Source organism: Orbicella faveolata, unplaced genomic scaffold (genome assembly GCF_042242905.1).
Source record: "Orbicella faveolata isolate gen_17 unplaced genomic scaffold, um_ofav_v1 contig_35, whole genome shotgun sequence".
Classification (NCBI taxonomy): Eukaryota; Metazoa; Cnidaria; class Anthozoa; order Scleractinia; family Merulinidae; genus Orbicella; species Orbicella faveolata.
Genome location: NW_028301564.1, coordinates 22023276 through 22048391, shown reverse-complemented (window position 1 = coordinate 22048391; position 25116 = coordinate 22023276). Strand labels below are relative to the sequence as shown.

At 38.7% G+C, this 25116-nt stretch overlaps 3 protein-coding genes and 1 long non-coding RNA gene across 4 annotated transcripts; 3 read left to right on the top strand and 1 right to left on the bottom strand.

The window, feature by feature from the left end:
* Positions 1-1812: 1812 nt before the first annotated feature.
* Positions 1813-4538, bottom strand: LOC149103765 (uncharacterized). Its single transcript, XR_016201905.1, has 2 exons — positions 4471-4538; positions 1813-3158 (listed from the first exon to the last, which is right to left on the bottom strand). It is a non-coding gene; the product is annotated as an uncharacterized LOC149103765 (long non-coding RNA).
* On the top strand, positions 2744-5648 carry LOC110065886 (retinal homeobox protein Rx2-like). The gene is made up of 3 exons (XM_020773052.2): positions 2744-2878; positions 3777-3955; positions 4782-5648. The coding sequence occupies exons 1-3, from the start codon at positions 2755-2757 to the stop codon at positions 5118-5120; spliced, it is 642 nt and encodes a 213-aa protein (XP_020628711.1). The 5' UTR covers positions 2744-2754; the 3' UTR covers positions 5121-5648.
* Positions 5649-10325: 4677 nt separating this feature from the next.
* LOC110065834 (diencephalon/mesencephalon homeobox protein 1-B-like) lies at positions 10326-15778 on the top strand. Its single transcript, XM_020772998.2, has 3 exons — positions 10326-11105; positions 14300-14478; positions 14861-15778. The coding sequence occupies exons 1-3, from the start codon at positions 10925-10927 to the stop codon at positions 15125-15127; spliced, it is 627 nt and encodes a 208-aa protein (XP_020628657.2). The 5' UTR covers positions 10326-10924; the 3' UTR covers positions 15128-15778.
* Positions 15779-17842: 2064 nt separating this feature from the next.
* LOC110065916 (diencephalon/mesencephalon homeobox protein 1-like) lies at positions 17843-24053 on the top strand. Its single transcript, XM_020773102.2, has 3 exons — positions 17843-18471; positions 21814-21998; positions 22685-24053. The coding sequence occupies exons 1-3, from the start codon at positions 18210-18212 to the stop codon at positions 22937-22939; spliced, it is 702 nt and encodes a 233-aa protein (XP_020628761.1). The 5' UTR covers positions 17843-18209; the 3' UTR covers positions 22940-24053.
* The last annotated feature ends 1063 nt before the right edge of the window (positions 24054-25116 follow it).

Below are 25116 nucleotides of genomic sequence, written 5' to 3'. Positions count from 1 at the left end.
AAAGAAAAGATCAAAAGCCAACTTTAAATCACTCACTTGTGCAGAAAGATTGGCGTGTAAAGAACATAGCGTGACATGAATATAGGATCACCAAAACGAGCACGTCCAAAAATACAGTTAAGCGGTTTTTAAAAACTCACTGAAGCTAAGCGGGGATCAACAGTGTTGTGTTTGGCTGAGAACGGAAAAAGATTTGTATTTCGTGGTTAATGACGTAACTGGACATACTTAGCGTACTACAGAGACTGTGCGTGAGAGTGCTTCTGTAATCCTTCTCTAGGCAAGAACCTCGTTAAAGCGCTACATATGAAAAAATTGGGCACAGATTTGCTTTGGATTTTTCTTCCCGCTTAAATGTTTCCGGTCAGTTTTGAATCAGAACCACAGTGGCTTTGTCGAGCAACGCGCAATGCGCGCATGACACACTTTAGACACGGAAGTATCCTTTTTTAGTTTTTCAAGAAATTGCGAGACCAAATTAAATGTTAGTTAGTGTCTAGAAATGCCTAGGAATGAACATACCAGTGTGTTGCGTGGATTTTTAAGCAACAAAAGATATCCAACGCACGTATTCAGTGCACAGACACTGGGCTAGCCGGCACGAAGCGAGGCTGACTAACAATCGTCAACGTATCGCTAAAATGTTTCGCACCATTAAGTGAATTTTAATCAACTGAAGTCATGCATCTAATACCTCACTTGACTAAAATCAAATGAAATTAGCACCAAATAATTAATGCTCGCACTCGCTATTCAATATTTATGTTAGAATCGACTCAGGGTATTATTCTTTTGATGCCTGTTATCACCATAGTTACCTTTCCTGAAAGAATATCAAAATACAGTAAAATAGTTCTGGTAACATTTTTTAGACCTTTTTTCACAATCTCGTCATTCTCATGCTTTGTTTATATAAAGAAAACACGCTATTACAGTCAATTTCCGAAGTGAGAAAGCAGGCATTAACTCGCTGAGATTTTATATCAAATCACGGTAAAACAGCTCACTAATGGGATATTCAACATATGGGCAGCTTCCTTCGCAAAAAGCGACTAATAAAATGAAGAAAAACAAGTCTAAAATTTCCAGTAAACTATCGTTAAGACGTCATTCCAGGTTATAAAGTTAATCATCTAAATTGATCTTGTAAATCATGCAGTACGGCACTGAATTCAAAGAAATGGGAATTAATTTCCGTCTTCCACCACGGACCGACAGTGCTTCCAAGATCTCTTTATTAACGGCACCAATTTCTTGAAAAGTGATGTATTAACCAACTTAGTGATCATGAATTCGCATGAGTCAACTTCCTTATTTTTGTTCCTTTTTCTCATTCACAACATGCGGGCAGGGATTGTTAAGACTGCGACAATTTCGCCTATCTTCTATTCTAAACAAAAATGTTACGTGCGTTGCGTCACACATCCTCAAAGGTTCAAGTCACGTAGCATTTATTAAAGTGGTTCCGAAAACGCGTTATGATCCCGGATGATCATAGTTTCCTATAAAATTGATTACCCTTTTCTCCGTTGTACACTAACAGAAAGCCTCTTCAAGGAGGTCCACAAGGCTGTAATTATGCAGCTATCAATCAGTGTCAGCCACCGAATTTCTTGAGCAAACGATCGGCATACGAAACCGATGGAGGTGTGTACACAGTGATAAACCTGGTTTAGGCAATATAGTCCGTTGGCTGTTTCTCTTAAGCACGATTTGCTTAACCCCACTGCTGGAGTTTATGTTCGGAAATGAGCAACGCTTGGAAAGTAAATGAAATAAAGGTTTTCGGCATAGCTGTTTTGATACCAAAGCTCACACGGATTACCTTTTTAATATCCACATGGTTTTCATGGTGTATATAGTGGTACAGAATAGGTCAGTCGAAGGAAATCGCTTGTTTCTGTGTTACAATATCTGCGGTTTCACACAAGTACTGTATAGTATTAGACGTATGACAAAGTAAATTTGTAACACGAATTCTGCCAAGGAAGATTCCGGAACCTTTGAAGAAAGATTTTGAGAAGCGAGGGTATGATAAAAAAAAAGTACAATCGGATTCCGTGATATTTTCGCCATATACATTCTTCCCTTTCTCTGTTTATCAATTGTAACGCAGTTATGAACTCGTTATAGGATTTCAAGTCTGTCTCAACTCCTCTTTATCACTTTAGTCCTGGAGAAAGAAGGAAAGAAGTAAATCTGCTTACAATGCTTTTCAGCCAAAGCTACGCAATCTGGTTCCATTGTATTAACTGTTCTTAGGACGTAACAAAGCCTCCGTCATTCGGTATTACTTCTACTGTTTCGGGAAATGTTTCGTTTTCTCTTCCATTGTTATTCAGTTAAGAACTCGTTATAGGATTTTGAGCCTGTCGTTTTGTCTTAAGTTTGACCATTTTACCCGAAGAGAAAGGAAAGAAAGAAGTAAATCTGCTTAGAATGTTTTAGAAATCAGTTAGTAATCTGCGCGATTGCATTTAGCTGCAGGAAAGGCGGAATTAAAGTAACTTGCGTCTCGAAATACTATTAAGGAAACAAAACTTCACGATGCAAAACAGCACGGCTGAACATATCCCTCTATCTACTTACTGTCCACTAGCGCTTCGCTAATTTACAAAGACGGTAAGTCACTAACATACTACTGTCTGCCGCAGATAGCAAAACAAGAAACCACGGAGGGCTTTCACTTGTGATCATTGACGGTTTGTGCGGCCCACGGTATCCTGTGTCAACACCTTGTAGCCAACAACAAAGATGGAGTCAGATCTAAGTACTTCGTCATTCTCCATAGACAACATACTGAAGCCTGACAAATGTGATTCAAGTCAAGAACCTCGTTCCGCAGATCGGGCTTTAACACTGGCTGAGCGCCTAGCTGGTGAGTATCGTATGATGAATTCACACTTCGCCAACGACAGCGTCATAGTAGAATTGATAACATCACTAGCGAGCGAAATCTCGTAAAGATAAAATTATGGCCTCAAAATAGCAGAAAAGAGCGTAACATTCTTTCTTGTTTTTGCCAAGTAATTTACATGATAGGAGTTAGCCGGTGTAAATCGACTAGAAGATACCTCGAGCAATCGCTTTTTTCTCCCAGAAGAATCAATCTATCACCTTGCAAAACAAAGCACACTCCTTGTAGCTGTCCATAATGCCTGCAAAAGGGATCAAGAGTTTTATGCTTGGAATACCAATTTGTTTGTATTCTTGATATACTGCACTTACAGCTTCCACTCGCGTCATTATAACAGTATGGTAATCAGTATGAAGAACTTTTGTTTTGAGTTTGAGCCTGAAAAACTTAAAGATGGCTCGTATCTTAATTTTCTTTCCTAACTGGAGTAATCAGCAGAGTGGTTACAAACTGAATTTTTTAACAAACTTATTATAAACACAGCAATGGAGGATTCGATTCAAGTACATACATACATATACATGTACTTTTCTGACAAGGCAGGTCTGAATATGGCAGGGTGTGGACCTGCCAATAAAATTGATAACATTAAAAGTCTCGAATGTTTGAAACGCATTCCGATTTTGTTCGCGGTAAACAAAGGTTTCTCAAACCGTTGCCTTCGTGATATTCAACTTAGATAGATAGGTAGATAGATAGATAGATAGATAGATAGATAGATAGATAGATAGATAGATAGATAGATAGATAGATAGATAGATAGAAACTTTATTATTAACTTAAATATTTCCACAACAATTTCTGCAACCTGCCAGCTTCACCAGAAAACAATTTAACACAACAACGCTTGTCTTCACAGATATAATACTGGAAGTGCATTATGGATCATCGAGAGGCAAGCATCGGCGAACACGCACTGCCTTCACTCACCAGCAGCTGCAGATATTAGAAAATACATTTTCAAAGACACATTACCCAGATGTTGTGATGAGGGAGCAGCTGGCAGCCTATATTAACATTCCAGAGTCAAGAATCCAGGCAAGTCGGAAGTCTCTTATTGGAATATTCTTTAGATAGTGGTAATGGACTTATATATACAGTATTATCAGGAAAGATTTCTCCGTCGAGGTTTATCACGATACCTGAATACTCCTTCTCTCTCGGCTTACCGCGGTACTTAGCAGTGGGAGGTACAAGGGAGGTCGAGGGAACGAGCCTAGTCTCATACAGCTGTTTCGCCAGTATCGTGGCGAAATACAATTTGCCTTTAGTGGTTCTCTCCACCCGGGTAGCTGCATGTTGCTACCAATTGAGTCAAAGATGTAAGTATTCTTGAAAATGAATTCAAGGATAAATTGTGTGCTGAGTGAGACAGCTAGCTTGCAAGTACTACGGGACAAACTTCAGATTAAGAGCCAAGCCTCGTGCCGAGGGCGCGTAAATCCGCTTTACCCGCCCTGTTTACCCCCTAGATAGAATACTAGTCATCGAAGGTCTGCCAATATTATGTCAGATTTCAACAACAATTCGATTAATGACACCAATATACACACCTGTATGGGTGAAGGAAGAGAACCTCCCAATTAATGAGTTGTCAAGGAACATGGGATTGCAAGGGGGCAGACTCGTACCTCCACAACTCGACTGGGAGTCCTTCGCAATGACCCCTCGAGAACCACGCACTCTTCAAACAACTGATTCAATCGCCCTTAGCGTCTCTAGACAGTTTACCGACATCTTACCGAATAAAGTAAATGGACATGTGACACCCTTGTTTCGCTCAGACAGCAGATTGTGCAGACAAAGCACAGAGTGATTCACATACAAATCAGTGAAAAATAACTCGGATCATGTTACCTTTTAGGTGTGGTTTAAAAACCGAAGAGCCAAATACAGGAAGCAAATGAAAGACGGAGAAGAGCTAACCACGAGTGAAATTGAAAATAAAGCTTTGGAGCATCACTTCAGTGGCCATGAAGTACCTTGGAGCCCTCAACACTTTTATGCTGCCAACAGTATACCTTTCAGCCCAGGAAGTGCTATTACACCTCAAAGCAATTTCGCACAGTACTCCTGGTCAGCAGTTCCATTGTATACCTCAAGCCCGTGCGCATGTCTGCCGTCGTACTCTGATAATCCAAGAAGGTCTTGGCCGTGCACTGCATGTTGCGACAATACGGATGTAAAAAGCCATTTACAATAACTGGTCTTCAATTAAATGTGTGTCAATCTGGACTGATGCAATGAAGTAAAGAATCATACTTAATCACGAACTGCAACACCACCAGATTAAATTCTTCTTGTTATTGGTAGCTACTAGATTTTACTTTTATAATTGATTTGGCACTTCATCCACTTCAGATTACTCCGAATGGCCACTAAAACATCCCTCCAGACATTCACTTTGTATTGATACTTATAATCAACCAAATGTAAATGGCTGGATAATAAAAATGTCGGACTGAAGTTTTAAAATTAGAACGAAAACAATTCTCTCATAAATACAAGGTTCGATAGACTCTATATACTAAAGTTACCGTAACTATTAGACTGTAAAGTGTAAATTCAAAATAAGAAAAAATAATAACTATGCAAATAGTTATGTATATATGTTAAATATGTATACAATAAGGTTCTAAAGTTTGTGACTGTAAAACAATACTGTGTATTAGCTTGGTCAACAGGTCAAAAATTTGTCTTAGAAATAAAAAATAGAAAAAAAAAAATTAAATCTTCCAGTTTTATTTTAAATCAACTTAATGCAACTGGAAGTCTAGTTTGAAGATTACACTGAAATAGATAGTTTGGGGTTATGAAAGCAGCTATAGAAGATAGACAGTGGACCATCAAACTTGTCAAACTCGGACATGATACCTTCCGTGTATTTCCGGATTAGAAATAAGGTCAACCTCGTAAACATTTAATTTCTATCACCTAGCATTTAAGGGCCAGGATGGAGAGGCATTAATTTAAACTGGCAGTGAATGTTTGGACCATTGGTCGCAATTATCACCCTGAAGAGTCTGCGTGGGAAGGGTAGCATGACAACTGGCCAGCTGACGCGAATTTCCGGGCCAGGTGCTCCTGCTTATAAATGAAGAATGTTTGAATTCAAAACACCGACTTGGGCGACTAAATATAAATACCATCTTTGCTTAAGTCAGTCCTAATGCCTTTACCCACGGTTCGCGTGTCAAGTCAAGCGCAACATTCCAAAAGCAAAAACTGAATGGCGTAAATATTATTTGTTTCTCGTCCAGTATCTCGAGAGTACTATACCACAAGTACCCAGATCATAACAAAATGGATGACAGTACAAGCAACCAATTATCACAATAATAAAAGAACAACAACGATGACGACGAAAACAACAAAAACGGCCATGCTACAAGGGATGGGTTGTGAAGCCTGATTTCGCAAATTGTATTGGCCCAACATTATATCTGGTTGTCTGAGTTAGGTTAAAAGAAACACATTCAGGACCGCAAAATTACAAGGTTCTTCACAATTCTAGTTAAAAAAGATTACGTAATTGACCGGTATATTTACTTAAAGACGAGAATCTTTATGCAATTGTAGATCTAATTAAATAATCTAATCTAAACAGGATCACTTTAGACGTTGTTTCTCAGATCCAGAATTTTCTTTTAAAAAAGATAAAATTCAAAGTAGCGTGCATGTTCCTTCAGTCGAGGTGCTTATTGTCATAATCTTAGTCTACAAAAGTTAACACCCAACTTGTGGACGCATAAAAAGTTGCCTTACTAGCGAAATATTCGCCCCGGTTCGTTAATAACTTTTTCATGAGCAATTCTCTTCTTAAAAATTTGGTCCTAGGTTACCTCGAGAAACAGTTAGCGCTTAGTGTTTTTGTCTAGCACTTTTGCACTGATAGAATACACAGGATTAGCCGGAAGAACGTTTATTTTTAGAGCGCTGAGAAATAAACAAACACAAAGAATTTCCTTCTTAACGCAAATAATCGTGGGAACTAAACTTACGGAAATTTTGCCTCATAAAGCAAAATAACTCTTTAATTTTCTCATGTCTCGCTAATTAATCTTATTCCACTTTCACCGTGGGAAACGTTAAATTAGGACGACTGCCATAATGGGATTGAAAATAGAAGCAGTTCTCGTCAGCATGCCATAAGGAGTATTTTCTTTTGCGTGGTTGAACTGAACTTGGGTTGGCCACTGCGAATAAACCAGATACGATGCACAACTATAATTATTATTGATTCAAAAAGAGCGAGATAGGCACGTGAGCAAAAGGGTTTGGACCGCGAGACCGCTTCACAGACCTAATAGATCAGAAATAAAGTTTCACCAGCATGGAGGGAGGAGGTATTACCTCTTTGTAACCTCTTTTTTGAATGATATTCCCCCGCATGACGCCTCCATTGCAAGTTAGGTCCGTCCAGTCCTGAATACCGAGAATACGAATATGGCTTATTCCACCCAATTCTTTGTCATTAAAGCGCTTTCAAATAGAGGGTGTTGTCTTATTTATAGTAGGCATTTTTCTTACCAAAACAGTGTCGGGGTCAGCGGCAGCCCACTACTCAACCATAAGTCAAGTTCCATCCCCTCCCTCTCCCTGTCGCAATCTCGGAAGAGCAAAACTACTGAGGAAGCGGGGGCAGCGAGTCTCCATCACGTCGTCCTGTGTACCCCGAGTAGTTCGATCAACGGCGGTTGTCTGGCGATCTAATAACATACAGTTGCGGGTCCTTCGAACACGACAGTACTGAACAGAGTTGCATGGCTCTGTCTCGCGTTTTGTGCTTTTTAATTTGTAACTGAAAAGTCAGCAAAGGATCGCCTTTCCTCAGTGAAATCTTTATTTTGTGCGTCTAACTATATTTCCAATGGTCCATCAACAAACGCTATTGTGAAATCAGTACGGAGACCACTTATAAGTCACTTATTACTTTCGTTTCACAGAGTAAAAATCATGCGTTTACACTAGAGGAGTATCTGGAAGAAACTCTCCAAATAAGAGGTATCCAGAGCAGTTATTCTATTCGATACAGATCTCCTTTGGAATATTTTGAAATCTTTTGTTCAACCTTGGAAATGAAATAGAATATGATAGAACACATTTACTACTGAGCTTAGTACACGAACGGGACCTCTGTACTGCTGAAACTAGGTTGTCCTGCTGCTTAATTACTATTTAACACAATATAACTGACTTTGTGACTTTCGAATTTGTGACTTACGAATTTCAGAAGTGTGTCCATTCAGTCAAAGCTATGAAAGAGAAGTATATGTGGTAATCGGTTTATTTTTCAATTTCTTTTACTGGCTACAAAAAGAAAATATTGCCCTTCGGTATTATTTGTCTTACTCTCTTTGTCTCATGGAACTTGTTGCTACATATAGTGTCATAATTTCCCCCACGTAGTTGACTGTAGCCTCAAAATAAACTGTTTCCTGCTCAAATTAAATTATAATCCATCACAATCCGTGCGATAAGTGGACAGTGGCTTTTCCCATATCCTGAAGAATTCTAAACATTTTTGATGTGTTGATGACCTTGAGATTTCCTTCCTTATCTTAATTTGTGTTTCGTGTTAAAATTCGCATCTGTCGCATCATTTTATAGACGAATAATTTCCAAACGAATACGTAATTTGTTTCAACGGATGACTATCATGATAACTACGAAAGCTCGTTCAGATGATTAGAGTTAATCAACACTCTTCTGCAGGTTATATTTAGACATGCAAACTTTCTCTGCAATGCCCTTCCTTGCCCGTTCCACTTTATAGCCGTCATCTCCGCTTGTGTGGCTTTATCATATTTCTCGTTGTGTAGGGTGTGGTCCTAATATAATCTGTTACTCATCAATGTAACGTTACAGTTTTCCAAGTATATCCCATAAATAACGTTCACCGCCATGGATTGTGTTAATTCTTTCATCTCCTACGAACAACTGTGAAAACCTTAACCAACATCGCGCGCGGTGGATTAAAAATTGCCCAGTTGAGTAATGACAGTGCATGTTCGTGAAACTCCATAATTCAAATGACCTTGAGAGGATAAAGCAAAAGACATAACAAACACAAGAACTATGATCAGAACTTGTCCTTTCCTTCGTTAATGGAAAGTGAAATTCAGATATCAAAGCGATCGGTTCATTGGAAAGGTGTAAAATATAGTTTTCGCTGACATTGCTTCGAGAACAACAACAACAACAAAAAAAGGCCAGGTTACGGTTTCGGTCACTGAACGTTTCCACTAGCATTCCATATCCTGGGCACAACGTCTTATCACTAAAAGCAGATGTCACACCTTGATAGATCATAAGATGAAACAGTCCGTCTTATCCCTCTCAGTGCAACACCAGCGAACAGATCACTTTGTCCGAACGGAAAGAGTAATAGTAGCTATAAAATGATAGTAAAAGTTTTATGGCTTGAAAATCAAGTCTACGATCGATTTTTACGAGAATTGTCTTCAACTCCTTTACTAAGACGTAGATTGGAGACAGGAGCTCGTACCCCGTCATTGATCAGATGGGACGAGAAACGATCAACTACTGGACAGGTCTAGAATGAGATTGAACAAGAAAACTTCAAGACACAATGAAATCGACAGCTTTAAACATGGCCGTCAAACCTAGCAGTATGATCCCAATCAATCCCATTACGTGCCTGCCACGCCCAATCTGGTTCCTATTTATAATAATCCGATGAATTAAGGTTGGGCATTCCCAATATATTCTACTCGAAGAACAATAAGAAAATTGTATTCCATTTAGAAAAGGCCCTGATTCTAAAGTAAATAACTTGCTACAATGTACACCACAAGAGCGCACAAATGTAAATAGTCCCTTAGACCTAATTCTGTTATTACTTACTAGGTGTTTTCAAAAAATACCTGTTATCTATATCGCAGTAAAATAGGTATAAAGTTTCTAATATCTAAACAAACAGTGGGGTTCAGCTTATCAACTTCAGCTGGCGGTAGTCTTTAACCGACGTTTAATTAAAAGCCATCCATTTTGGTGACAGTAATTAAATTATCTTGTCATCGCCAGTAAAAAGCCCATTCATCTTAACAGCAAAGAGAATTTCTATTAACATCAAACACAACAGCAATCGTTTGTTTCCTTCCACTAGGGAACTATGGGGCAGTAAAGTTAGTTGCAAGGAAACGTTTCCTGCACGGAAACGTATGAACATGTTAAGCAATTTATGTTATTAGTTATTTTTCATCGATACAAAGCCCTTGCGAAAATAAAGACGCAAATCCCGTGGCTTACAATCAGAAGTTCAATTTATCACTCTTGACAAACTGAAGAGGCAATACAAAGCAAAATTTACGTTAACCTCCTTTAAGACTATACATGCAGATGTTAAGGTCCTCGTTAAACAGCTGATTCGTGGTTTGCATAAACAACCTGCGCTGATTCGCATGCCTAAGTGATCCCCCTTTTGAGAACCATGCAATACGAGCATCAAGGTAGGGATGAAGGGTCACCGAATTCTTAAGCACGCAACCAAATTTTAAAGTTTAAAATGAATTATCTAGCTACTTGTTACAAAATAACACGTTGCATGCTTTAAGGATTACAGAGTATAAGTAAGTCTTGCGAATTACCACACTAAGCAATGACAACAATCCGTGAGGTTCTCTAAACACAGTATTCAAATTCCGCTGGATTGGGTGATGTTGATTTGCATCTGATAAGAAAGCGGGGATTAACGCATGGGATGCGTCCGCATGGAAAGATTGGAATATAAGGGAAATAAATTGACGTGTTGTACTTGAGCATGTAACCAATGTACCATTCTTTCAAATGACGGAAATCGAGCGGATGGAAGTCCTTTCTGCATTTAGGTGTTCCTAACGCGAGTTATACATGGTTAGTATAAAATGCAGATACCAGATGTTCCTGTCCCAATTTGGCATGTTCAGTACCTAGTCTTACTGACGCTTCAGTCTCTTTGGAACGCCTTGGAATAAACAGCTTGCGTGTCATCAAAGTATAACAAACATGAATCATGCAACACCTTCCAGCCCAGCTGCAGCGTCCGGCAGAGAAAAGAGAATGAGCGAAAAATCGTCCTCTTTTATGATGGAAAATCTGTTGAAGCCGGATGGGGACAGAGGAGAACAAGAACCGAAAGAGACTCCATCAAAAATAAAAGCCCTTTCTGTGGCGGCCCACCTTGCAGGTTTGAAGTTTCCTATTTTGGTAAAATAAGTAATCTTCCACAAATATTGAAAGCCCTTTCTGTACACAAAAGTCCTTCTGAATGCTGCCGATCGATCAAGAAAAAGCCACGAGTACTACCTTCCCTCTCTTTAAGTGTTATGCCATATTTGCTCCTCGTTTTCATTTCATGTATAGCAACTACTCGTTTATCCAAGGCTATTAGCACATTGATGCTTGACTCTTTTCTTTTAAAGTAAAGAGTCACTTAACATTCTGTTTCTCTACGCATCCAACACAATATCGTTAGAAGAATGTTTCATCGCCATATTTCCTTCTTTGTAAACACTTCTGCTAATTCACTGAATTGGATTACATTGTTTTGAAGTCAAAAAGCCTTTGTTTTCTGTAACATCGGAAAATTTAAATCCTAGCTGCTGAACTCACCATGCACTAGCTCGAATGAAACCTTAGTTTGAGACAGCGGACTGTTTGAATTTGTACTCTCGAGGTAAACGTAATTGATTACAGGACATTCCGATTTTTCTGCTCCCTGCAATCGTATATTTCCCACTATGGTTAGGGGATCAAAGAAAGCCTTCTTTGATTTCTCGATATTGGGAAATCACATATCAACATAGATTATGTCAAACAATTTCAACACCTGAAAAATCTAAGGAAGACGCCACAATGTTCTGGAACCAAGGAGTACACAGTCACGAAGAGTCCTTGCAAAGCACCACGAAATATTTCATTCCCACAAACAATTCTCTGAACATTTTCACTCCAAACTCCCTAAGCTGGTCTTCAAAACCTCATTTTATCTTGAGGAGAATTGAAGTTGCTTGAGAGAAAACAGTATAGTTAGATCACATACGAACCATGAAAAGGCCATGCTGGTTTTGTTTTTTCGCTAAATGGCTGAAACATTCTCTATATGTGAAACTCCCTGGTATAATCAACCGTCAGTTGCCTGCTTCGCCACAATGACCTGTCGTAGAAAGTGCTACCTCCCAGCAAGACGCAATTAACTTTTAATCCATCAGTTGACAAAACGAGCGGAACTGTCGAAAACGAACGGAACTATTTGCTAATAGAGTTTGAAATGTTTAATGCAGAGGCTTTACAAAAGACGTGCAGGTCTGAGTGTAAAAGACTAATCTGATGTTCTTGCTTTCGCCTTGATATTAAACTAACATGAGAGGATTGTTTGCGGCTTTTTAACCACTGAAAGCAGAAGTGGGAAATATTATTTTCCCTTTGGATGACAGCCCTGAGTTAATTTTTTTTCAGGGTTCGGGAAATATGTTACGACATCTTGGTTGATGAACAAATTGTGCGGCATATCTGTGAAAACAGAACTAGGGAAAATTTATCTACGTTAGAATTTGCGGAGAAAACAGTAAACACCATCACTCAGAAAGCAATATTTTTGGTTGTCAAACATGCATTTATTTGTAGCGATCAAGGCTCTGCTAAGGAGCTAAAATCCGTTTACTGCCGAAGAATGAACATAAAGCGTTCGCGGACGACTGAAACAAACAAATAAACAAACGAATGATAGTTGCATATAGATCTCTAAGAACACCTACCCCTACTTTACATGAGACAAAATGTGATTGCAACTAATAACCTTGAATTGAACTTATGTGACCACAACTATCAATTTTGCAGTTATATCGTGCATGTTTTCAAACGGCTCTTTTCCAACTGGTTCAAGTTTTTCCATCCAACATAGTTAAACAGCTACATGTTGCTTCCCTTGTTTGCAGATTATCAAATACTTTCATTGTCATTGTCATTTTAAGAAACGATAATTTTGATAAATTGCATGTTCCACGAGGAAGCAAGTATAGTTACCCTGCGTAATGCGTGCTATATTTTAGATCCGGCCGTGTATTGCAGGTAATAAATATTTTGTTATAAAAGTGACCGAACAAACTATACCACAAACCCTGTCAACATGATCATGGATTTTCTTATCTTCAAGAAAGCATTGTCCCACACCCTGTGACAGAATTTGATTGAAAATGGCAAGATAAGAGAATATCTAAAATTCCTCCGCAAGACCAAAACTAAAGATGTCAAGGATGAGGCCACCATTTTTGATTGTAGAGCAGTGGGCCAGTGGTAGGACCCTCAATGTAAAGACTAACGGACCTGAATGTAGAAACTGATGGTATTATTTAATTTTAAACTGAACTCGCCCTTACGAGTACCTACAGCCTAGCCATGTAGTAGCGTTAAAATTCTTGATTGCACAAACCTTGATTGTATAGTCTCTGGGCAACTGATTGAACCTTTTTTTTATAACAATGATATGAAATAACGAATCTGTTTTCGGCAATCAATTTAACGTGACATGTAATTTGGGACAATCAGAAACCCTTGCTGCAGTTATAAAAATAAAGAGATGGGTTATTTCTGAAAGGTGATGCGAAAACTGATCCACAACTTAAACAAAATATGGACAGATCGAGCTGTGCTCTTGTGTTCAGGTTTCCTATTTTCACAGTTTAATACAGTGTACCAATTTCTATCCTGAAATGAGAATGGTCTTTAATTTCATCATAAATTATTTCCTAGTATTCCAGATTCCTGAATAAAATTAAATAGATGCTAGGCAGAAAAAGAAACCTAACTCCAACGGGGTTCTTCGTAGTTAACACACTGTTCTCATAAATAATATTTAACGTGAAAACTGGTGATGTGACATATGATTGGCATCACCGCACAACCAAACATATGCATACTTAGGGTGCTGGGAAAAAAAACAGCGGATCTGAAAATCCGCATGATTCAAGTATGGCTGCCATTTAAGGATCAGCTTATTCCGACTAAGCACCAGTGATAAATATTATTACAGCGAAATTCAAGCCTCGACAACAGCGTGACGAAAGACACCTGACTTGCCTTCTTGAACGATCTTATTCAATTCTTGTATTATGCATGATTTTATAATTTTCGAGTATATCTGAGAAAGATAACACAATTGATTCAAATTGTTATTTGTCGCCGTTATACAAAAAAAAAACTGCTCTCTTTTTCCTAAATGATAGCGTTAGGTAATGATAATGAAGAGAAAATCATCAACGAGGGAATATTAACTTGATGTATCACAAAATTGTCAGAGCTAATATTAGGGCAGTTCACAAGGAAACTTGGTGTTACTAGCTTCAGATTAAAACGACTAATCTGATGTTGTTTCTGTTTCAGATATCATATTAGAGGCACATTGTGGCTCTTCTATACCACAGCATCGTCGTACACGCACTGCCTTTAATCGTCACCAGCTAAAAGTTCTTGAAAATACCTTTTCCAGAATCCATTATCCGGATACAGCGTTGCGAGAGGAGCTGGCTTCATGTACAAATCTACCAGAATCAAGAATCCAGGTACATTTCCAATAACATTTTCACCAATCCAACCCACACCTCTCAAAAATATTTGGCAAAATGTTCGCTTTTCCACTTTTGCTCTACAAATTTGCAAAGATACACCTCTCCTGGAACGTTTTAGAAGAGGAGGAATCACAGCGATCATAATTTTAAAGGGTTTTTTTTGTTGGGTGCAAGTTAAAAATAGAATGTATAGTCACGCAGCAAACACCCAGTGTTCTTTCCTAATATGATTTCAAGATACCACCAACAGAGAACTACAGATTCGTCGTGTAAAAACAATGTTTATATAATTTTATGGTAGCGTTAAATAAATCTTAAGCTTCAGATTGAAGTTTCTTCTGCTAGGTTATATCATATTTTTTATTTATATTCACAGATATGGTTCAAGAACAGAAGGGCAAAACTCAGACGAAACGTGACAAATTGTAATACCTACTCCTTGATTCCAGTTCATTACCCATCATACCAAGTATCTCAAGGAGACTCTGTCTCATTACCAGACCGCTCCACAGGATTTTCAAATTGCCAAAGATCGGCATTTTCGATGTACCCGGCTCACGTTCATGACCATATAAGAGAAAATAATTACCGTGGTTTCCACCATGTAGTAAGGGACTCATGTGGCTTTGTGGCGTATATATAACTAAACAAAACACGGAGTCAGCGGACCATACTCGCCAATTGGTTAAGTTTGTTATTGCCAGATTATGCTGTTTTTGTTCTTGCACTGTTGCCCACATACACTGCTGCACAGAGAATGGCAGGACAACTAGACTACATATCGTCCTCGCCTTGAGAGAGCTATAAGCCGATAAGACCTTACATACTTAGTTCGCACTGTGAAAAAAAGATTCCGTTTGTCGAGTTTTTTTCGTGGCTATAGCAGCAAGGGAAATCTAGCAGTTTGTTAAAGATAGCTCCCCTCATACCTTAGGTATTTATTTTAAAAATATCTTGTAAGTCTATTCACTTCATTTACTGTCGTCTCTCCCAACGTCCAGACACCTCATAATCAGGCTAACCTCATTATAGCTATTTTAAAGTAGAGCAGAACATGACAAGAACGCAGGTCTACTTTCCCTACATGGCTTAATTGTTCGCTAAATCTAATAAAAAGCTCCATGACGGGGCTACGGTCGCGACTCACCTCTATCATAAAAAGACGCAGGTTTGTTTTTTTCAAACGGATTAAGACTGTCATTTGAAAGACTATAGTACAGACTCTTCTCAACCGCGTCCACTTCTCTGTTGCAAAATTTAAATTGTTCAATAAAGGAAGTTTTGTTTACAATAATTGCCTCATTAACCTAAGTGATTCCGTTTCTGATTGCGCTAAAAAATATTAATTCTTTATTGAAAGGTCATAGCTCGATTAATTATCCCCAAGAACTTGAGAACGGTGCATGAAATACGTTTTGTGCCACGAAGGATTTAAAAACTCAAAATGAAACGAATGTGTGGTTTTGTTAGCGCTTTTGAAAGCCAATATCTCTTCAATATTACACCCAGAGAGGTAAACATTTCACCATGCACTGAGTAAAATTAAAAGCCTTTAGTTTAGACTCTTCTCAACCGCGTCCACTTCTCTGTTACAAAATTTAAATTGTCCAATAAAGGTGTCTGGGTTTACGATAATTGCCTAATTAACATAAGCGATTTAGTTTTTGATTGAGTTACAAAAACAGCAGTTTTTTTTATAGAAAGTCATAGCACTATAAATTATTCCAAGGAATTTGAGAACAGTGAACGAAATACTTTTTGTGCCACGCTGGTTTAAAAACTCGAAGTGAAACAACGAATGTGTGGTCTTGTTACCCGGGGAGGGGGTACTTTGGGAATTTCTGGGTGGGGATGTGCCGCTGGGACCCTGGAACCCCTAGCCTATACCAGAGCTAGTTCAGCTGAATTTTGCTACCCTATACTAGAGTAACCTCCCCAAATCCCCCCATCTATCGACACTGTTGAGGCTGATTTGCGTTAATTTAAACTTGCCGATTTGATTTTTTTATATTTTTTGAGTGGCAATTCCTGGTTTCCTTAGTCTAGATAAAATCTTCAACCAACTAATCAGTTTTGTGAAAAATTATACCCTATTCTAGACCCAAACGCTCTGATATATATACCCTATCCTAGAGTAAACTGCTTGAAAACCATACCCTTCACAGCGGCACATACCTATATAGCCCATATATGGCAGTGCCCCCCCCCCCGGGTCTTGTTGGCGCTTTTGAAAGTTTTGAAAGCCAATATCTCTTTCTATATTACACCCAAAGAGCTAAAATTTTCGCCATGCACGAGTTTCACAAGCTCTTCAACTGTTTAGAGTAACATGATCCCTCTTTACGCAAAGTCGTATAGCAAAGAGGTAAAATGTAAACAATGACGTCAGCAGCGATAGTCCCGAAAGTAACGAGCAGCTGCAACATGGTGGAAAGGGGAGGGTATTATCGGAAAGATTTTTGCATCAGAGATTTGGAGGATTATTTTCTGGGAGACGGGAATTTTATCGCAGTTGTAAGCTATTGGTTAAAAATCCTGGTATCTACGCTGTCTTACAATTTTTCTGTGTTGGCTTCTGTCTCTACTTTAAAAACCATTTTCCTTACCTTGTTAGTTGTAGCAATCCGTCTTTGAAAATATTGTAACACACTGTAGTAAGAGAGTGAGAGGAGGTGCTTACTCTCAGAAAGATTTTTGCATCCGAGATTTGCAGGAAACAAGGAATGGGCTTACCAGTATTTGCTGAACCTACTAGGTCATTTAGTTCACTTTTGCATTCCAGACAATTACAAATTGTGGTACAATTGAGATCATGTTCTTTTCGTTGTCACTTGTAGCTGCTTGTAGCAAACCGTTTATGTAGACAGAATATCAGCTTTGCTACGGAAAGTCAGCGTCGCTACGGAAAATGAGATGTACACAACGGTACAGTCTTATATCCATATATTCAGTAAGGACTAAGGAGAGCATGGGTCAGTGAACAGAGTGATCCATAAGCTACCTATCAACAATCTATTACTACTGTTACAAATGTCACTACTGTCTTGACAGAAAATGATAAATTGCTTTTTAGATGAGTCTAATTTCAAAATGGATCCATTTACAGTGCCGCTAAGGCACACAGCTCGCACAGCGCGATAAACTTTATAAAACAACAGATAGAAAAGGTTGGCGAGATAACAGCTGAAAATTAGTTGAAGCAATCAGTTTCGGCTCGCGGTCCAGGATCTCTTTAAAAATTATAACTATTTGATCCAACTGTACAAATAAATTATCTTCCAGAGCCTTGGATAACATCTAACCTCTTAGCGTATATAAGATTTTAATAAACGTCCACTGTGCCAGGGACGTCTCGTATGTAAACAAACGTACGTGCATACTTAGCCTACAACATGTCGGAAAGAGGTTCCACGAGGCACTTAGAATTCTTCTAGGGACGAGAAATATTTCTCCAAAGTGGAGGATTTTGAGTTGGAACGGAACGTTCCTATTCAGTCTAAGGGAATAATTCTTGTCAAACTGGATTGAAGCTAGGCTCTGTATATGTTGCAATCGATACTACTGTCGCCATCGCATTGAGGTCATACCAGAAGGACAGACAAATTACGGGATGGGTTTCTCGGTGTACTCTCAACAAGGATAACTGATTTAGCATGTGTTGAAACGCGAATTAACCATTTACTGTGTAAGGAGGAAACAATTGGGCAAACTACATTGTGATCTTCATGCCACCCTTAAGGAGGGTGAAAAGAAGAGCCTTCGGCAGAAAAGCTGCAACAGCCAGCACAACAAAAAGCCAAGAGGCTGTTTTCGTGTGCAAGTCCTACTCCCTGCAGCGTCCAACAGTCTTAATGGGGGAATCGGTGGACAAACTTCCATTTTCGGTGGCAAACATCTTGCAGGGCGATTTATCAAGGGGAGTTAGAAAAGCCGACCAATCTTCTTGCAACGCCAGTAAGGCTTTGACTCTCGCTGAACGACTAGCAGGTAAGTCACGATTAATCAATGTTGTGGATTAGAGCCGAATTTAGCCAGATTAATACGCCAAGAATACCCATACTACTTAACAAGTTGAGACAGAAAAGCTGTTGTTGAAAAGTTAACACCGGGGGAGAAAATCTCTGCGCTGCTACGCCCCCGGAGCAACCTCGCCCTGCTACAAATAAAAACAACACTGGTTTTGCGAACATATTCCATTGCAAAGTAAAAGCATTAATTACCTAGTCTTAACTGCTTGTAATTGTTTTAAATGTTGAGTAAAAATGATACCCTTTTCCAGATCAAAAACGGGAAATTTCTGTACCGTGCATCAGCTAAACTGAGCGAAAACATACTCGCGACGGCGACACTCGATTAGACTTGAAGCTAATGGGCCTAGGTCTTCCTCCCCCGGAAAGTTAACACTGTTAAATGTGTTGGCAAAATGCGTTTACCACAAGTGCACTCCTCACAATATGAATATGGGTAGTCATGGGTAGAGAGGCGTTCGTCCTCTAAGTCAACTATTTCTTCCTCAGTGACAAGACCAACAATTGAAAGTTGTAAGGCAGAAGTGTTCTTGTGAAATCATTCCCAGGGGCAAATTAGAATCACTTCCAATGTCAATTTAAACCTCAACATTCACTGGTAAAATTCATCTCGGTTAGTCGTTATACGTTCCATTAGATAGCATTTAGCATTGCGTCGAAGCGAAAAAGGAATGTATCAGTACCGGGGGAGTTCAAATACGCGGATTACACTAGTTTCTTACTTAGCTATATCGGTTGAAATAAACGGTAATCCTGGCAAATGTTCTCGATTTCTCCAACGTGATACTTCTCCGTCAATATAACCTTTTTATCAAATCATTACAAACTATGCACATACGGGAAGGCGCCATCTCGGCATTTCCATCGAGAACCGTTTTAGTACATCTTTGCATCATGGCAAGGAAGATGTGTACCTCGGGGTAGGGGGGTACTTCCAGAAAAGTTGGGTGAGGGTGTGCGGCCCACTTCCCAAAACCCTTACCCTATTTATGACCAAACTCTGCGTTTTTTCCTACCCTATTTATGACCTGTCCAAATATTCGATAGCTTATTTATGACCGTTGCGGCTGACACAGTTGCCCCAAAGATAAGTTATGAAGGGCTTTTGTTGACGGTTTTATCGATAAAGATGAAAAGGTAGCTTCTTCTAAGAAACCTACCCAATTCAAGACTAGAGTGCTAAAACCATACCTTATTTATAACCAAAATGGCCAAAATCGATACCCTATTTATGACCAAAACGCCCATATAAGGGAGTGCCTCCCGGAAATGTATGTCTTAATTACATAAGCCATACGACACGATGCACCAAAGCATTGACTGAAAACGGGAATCTCTTACGATCACGCATGATAAACAGGTTCTCACACTAGCTCGAATAAGGGAATCACAGCCAATCTTGTAAATAGCGTCCTAAATACATATTAGGCATCCGATCAGTGTTATATATTTATGGGCTTAATCGCTTGTATATGACTATGACAAAGAACGCTATATAGAATTCTGAAACTGTCGCTTAACTTTACTCACAGGAAGGGCTTAACATTAATATAGAAGACTGAAGTACATCCTATTACGTGACCTATTACACAGCTTTGTTTTAACATTTTTACTGCTCATTCCTCAGCCAAAAGATACAGTACTCGAGCATTAGCGACTCCTGTACTACTGCTGTTCTAAACTACCACAATTTGAATTCTGCAGTGCCCTCTATACGGACCATTCGGATAATTCGGTCACTCTTTATTTCATTGTGAGTCTTACCGCTTTTCAACAACAGAAATATACATAACTTTATCAGATTAAGCGTTTGTTTCTGAGGAAAAATAATTGCGTCAAACTCGCGGGTTCCATTCCAAGCCATCTCCTGTCATGAAATAATAAATTGCCTCTGAATTTTTCTTGACTGATAACCTTCCATCTTGAAGTGCCATTTTGAAAGTTAAATTGCTTGACTAATTAACCAAAACGCAGGGTTTGCCGATCACTCATTGAGATAAATAGATGATTTAAACGGTATCCTCATTGAACTTCACCTTCAAAATTATGAATGCGCCTAATTTCTTCAATAAACAGGAGAAGATCACGCAAAGATAACTAACTTATGAAAACAAGACTTGCATTTGTTAGCCACAATACCAAATTTATTGGGCTAACAAGGAAAAAAAACCTGACCAGAACTTTGTAGAAAACCTGTCACCTGAACAATACAAATGCAAAATTGAAAAATTATATGAGTATATGTAAAACGGAGTTCACTGTAGCAAATACCTAGAGCTAAAATATGTTCTGAGACTCACTCATACAAGTTTAAGCCATACGAGAAAACGAAAACGTCGCCGATGTCTTCAAGAATTTTTCACCATAATCCACAATTACATCACAAGATTATTCCCAGTAGGTAACATGTATCGATAGGTTTACCAATGTTAGCTATGCATCTGGGCTACATGAACCCAAAACAGCATTTTCTCCATATAATGTTTTCAATCGTGTGAGGGTCTGGCAACACAAATTGAGATTACGCAAATCTAAGGGGTAGAAGACTTAGTCTCAAAAATTTTACCCATTTAATTTCAATTCAAACACATCCAAGGTCTATAAATTACTCCAAAAAAACCGCCATACATGGCCTTTCACTCCCAAGAATGTCATAAGGTAAAACACCATTTGCCCAGACAGTTTGTATAAAGGTTTAAAGACACTAAAGAGGGCTTCGAAAGATTTGCTTTTTTTTAGTAATAGCCGGATTATGATTTGATTAACTGCACTATACGGTGTAACTGTTATCTATCTGACCTAGTGCGCTGCTTCGGGCGCATATATTCAACGACAACATACAGTCTGTGAGCATGGTTGATATTTAAGTGGAGATTGCGATAATTTTGAGCGTTCCTTTGTTTTCTGTTTAACTGAAATTGTATGTTATTGTAATTTCTTTTAAAAAACTATAGCAATTTTATTTTCTTTTTCTTTTGTTAACTTATTGTAATTTTTTTTATTGGTATTGACGTATACCACGTGTCTATAAGAAAAACACATATAGTGGCATATAGTGAGCGAAGAGAACTTTTTTTCAAAATACCATGACAGAAAAAAAAGCCGAAAAGTACCTTAAGCTTACGCTTGGAAAGATAAGACCGTCACAACAACAGGTGCTATCAAAAGAGAAAATTAACGATGACAAAAAAGCTTAAGGTAAACCAAATTTAGAGCCCGGAAAATCAGTTTCTGTTTCCAACACTTAAACAAACTTACTCTACACAATTATAACTCTGATCTTCCACTACCATTTTCTCAGACGTGATAATGGATGCCAAGAACAATACAGAAGGCGGGGGACCGAAACGTCGGCGAACTCGCACGGCGTTCACTCAGTATCAACTGAAAACCTTGGAGAACGTGTTTTCACACACTCATTACCCTGATGTGGTGATGCGGGAACAGCTAAACGAATGGACCAGCTTGCCAGACTCTACAATACAGGTTTGAGGAATAACTGCCTTTACATTATCACTATAAATTGTCAAGCAGACATGCTCGCGATTTTCAACTTCACAAGCTATCGGGAAAGATGTCTGTAAATGTTGAGTTAAATATTTATTTGGTGTTAAATGCCTACTTATTTATTCTGGCAGTCTTGAATAGACATACTGTCATAGGGAACCATAAGAGGAACGGGAACCAGGGGGAAACGAATCAATATCACTTTAAAAGGTGTAACATTCGAAAAAAACTGTTGGTAGACGGGCCAGTGAAACACTTAACTGTTCATCTTGAAGTTGACAAAGGTTATCCCTTATAGTATCCTCTGACGAAGGGCTAACGCTGGAAACCTCCTTTTCACTAACCCGCTACGGCTGTTTATTTAGCTTTCTCAACCCCAAGGTTATACACAGTTAAGTGTTTCCCTGAAAAGGGGTTTAGGGTTAGCGTCATACATTTAGGTCTGACATTTATATAGTAAGCAATAGCTCAAGAACTGCACTGCCTACCCCAGCCACGCCTCGACGATGGTCCGTAGTTTGGACTGAGCTGTGAATATGTGGATGCTGTTATTGTCTACTTGCTGCTGGTTTCTTTTTAGCCAGAGTAGTTGAACGCTTTTTGTTAAAGTTGCAAGACAATCAACTTCAATTTATATTGCTGCTATTTTCATTTTCTTTTTACAGATCTGGTTTAAGAACAGGAGGGCAAAGTTCAGAAAGGAAAAAAGGACTCCTATTCTCCCTGTAAAGAAAGATTATAGCATCGACAACTCAGCATCACCGCTGAGCCCGGCTTGCTGCTGTCCAGCTACTTCACCCATATTCTTAACCCAAGGTAACAAACCTACTACCATGGAGCAAATGCAAGGGAAGAGGATGCTTGCTCTGCCGTCAATTTCTAGGTTACCCTCAGTGACATCTGCTTGGAAGCTCGTGTAGAAATTGCAAAACAATTAAAAGACGCTCTTAAATGATTTGTAGCGAAAACACACAATAAAATACCTATCTAAAATAATGTAATGTAAATAAATCTTATTTGTAGTGGTCATGCACTTAGCTATATCTACTTTTCGATTATCAACTGAATCCAGGGACAGTTTAGTTAGTTATACTTCCCATTGTTCTACTCTTTTAGCAAAATTTTGAAGGCTCGTGTTGATCATGCATTTATCCAACGGTAATGAATACACTGAGCGATTCTTATTGGTTCAGTTTTTCATTTTTCGCTTGTCAATAGAATTAGGTAAGTACGGTCTTCTTTGTAAACTTATGATTATTCTGGCAACTTCAAACATTTTTACATGGAGTGGATGAAACTGAACATGGAAAAAGACAAAAAGTTAACTTCTTCGTTGAGGACGTTAAGTGACGTACTGTAACGCCACTCAGGAGCGCGAGCTAGTTAGCTCGGTTGAATGCCTTAAACATCTGTATTTTTAGCGTGTTAAGAGAACGGAGTAAATCGCGAAATAGATGAGATTATCATAGAGAACGTGACAACAAGACCTTCACAAAAAAATTGCAATCGGCAAGTAATTTGATGGTCATTACAGGGCTGCAAATAATTTTTTTTCTCTTGAAAGGACTACTAAGACACCATCTTGTTCGGACAAAACAAATTCTTATTGTGATCGGACATCACCAAAAAAAGTAAGATTTACTCAAGGTAGATTTTTATTCATCCTTACTGTAAATGATTTAGGATAAAAAAATTTGTCCGGACATCATGTCCAATCACAGTTGGGAATTTGTCGGACACGAGCAAATTTTGGTTGGCCAATGTCCGATGACGGACTGTTATTTGCAGCCCTGTAATTAGAAAACATAGAAAATTGATAAAATGATTAGTTATCAAAAGTAACGGAGTCGAATGGCATATGATACCTTGAAACACTTCGAAACATTAGTAAGAAAATACAGCCTAAGTATTTGGTTAAATGAAACTGAAATAAAATACAGACCTTGCTCGAGCTGTTAACGTAATGATTGTGTGGGGAAAAAAATTTCATTTTAATAATCGAAATAAACGAGTGGTTTTCTCAAAGAAATAAAATCTATCCGCTTCTCTGTTTTTTTTTTTTTTTTTTATCGAGTTAGAGAAACACTGGTGAAAGTTTTGGAGAACCAGGAAGAGCTGTGGCCGGAAACATTCGCCTGAGACTCATGATCCCAAAGAATTTCTCTTTTTTTAATATATCATACAGTGTAACCAGAACTTGATTCTAGAATCTGAATGTAATTTATAATGCCTTGTAGTTTAAGCTAATACTGCTCAGTTCTCTTCGTCCCCGAGACTCCACTGCTCTTTTAAGTACAGTCCAACCCCAACAAGCGGCCACCCTCAAGGAAATGGGAGGTGGCCGCTTCATAAGGATTGGTCCTTAGCATGAGGTTTAGTAGAAACGTCAATGGAGACATGTGAAGACAAAAATAAAAGTTTGTTTGCAGAATACTTTTATCAGGGAACACTTTCTTATTTAGTTTATGCCAACTGGTGCATTGAAAAACGGAGAACCAAATTTTTGGAGAAAGTTGTGGGAATGGTAAAGAAATGTTGGTCGGTGACAACTTTGTTTCAGTAAATTATCAACCTAGTTCAAAAATTTACCTGCAAAGATTGTCAAATGAGCTTAAAAGTTCATTCAGTTTTTAAAACGTTTGAAACCAATAAGCCGGTAGACAACAATTTCCCATAATAAAAGCGAGAGTGATGGGGCCCAGGTATCCCCCTTCCTGTCTTACGGCACAAGATAGACTCTTAGAGGCGTTGGGTTACTAACTGAACGTCTGGAAGAGGCTAGCACAAGAAGATAAAACAACAAGCAATGTTATTGTACAAGTGGGAGAGACGGAGGAAGGGAGGAGGGGCATTTGAACCCTATTAGGAAAACGTGGTGCCGATTGGGGTCTGAAATTGGGATCCTGTTTGGGACAACGAGCGATTTTAATACCAAAACCCTTCGCAGAACAAACACTTCTATTCTAAAGCACTGTTGTATTTGTCCTGTGTGAAGTTAACTAACGTTGTTCAATCAAATTTTGAGTCTAACCTTAATTGTCTTTTGGCATACATGTCTGCAAAATCCTTCGACGATATTCGTGCGGCTGGTTATTTG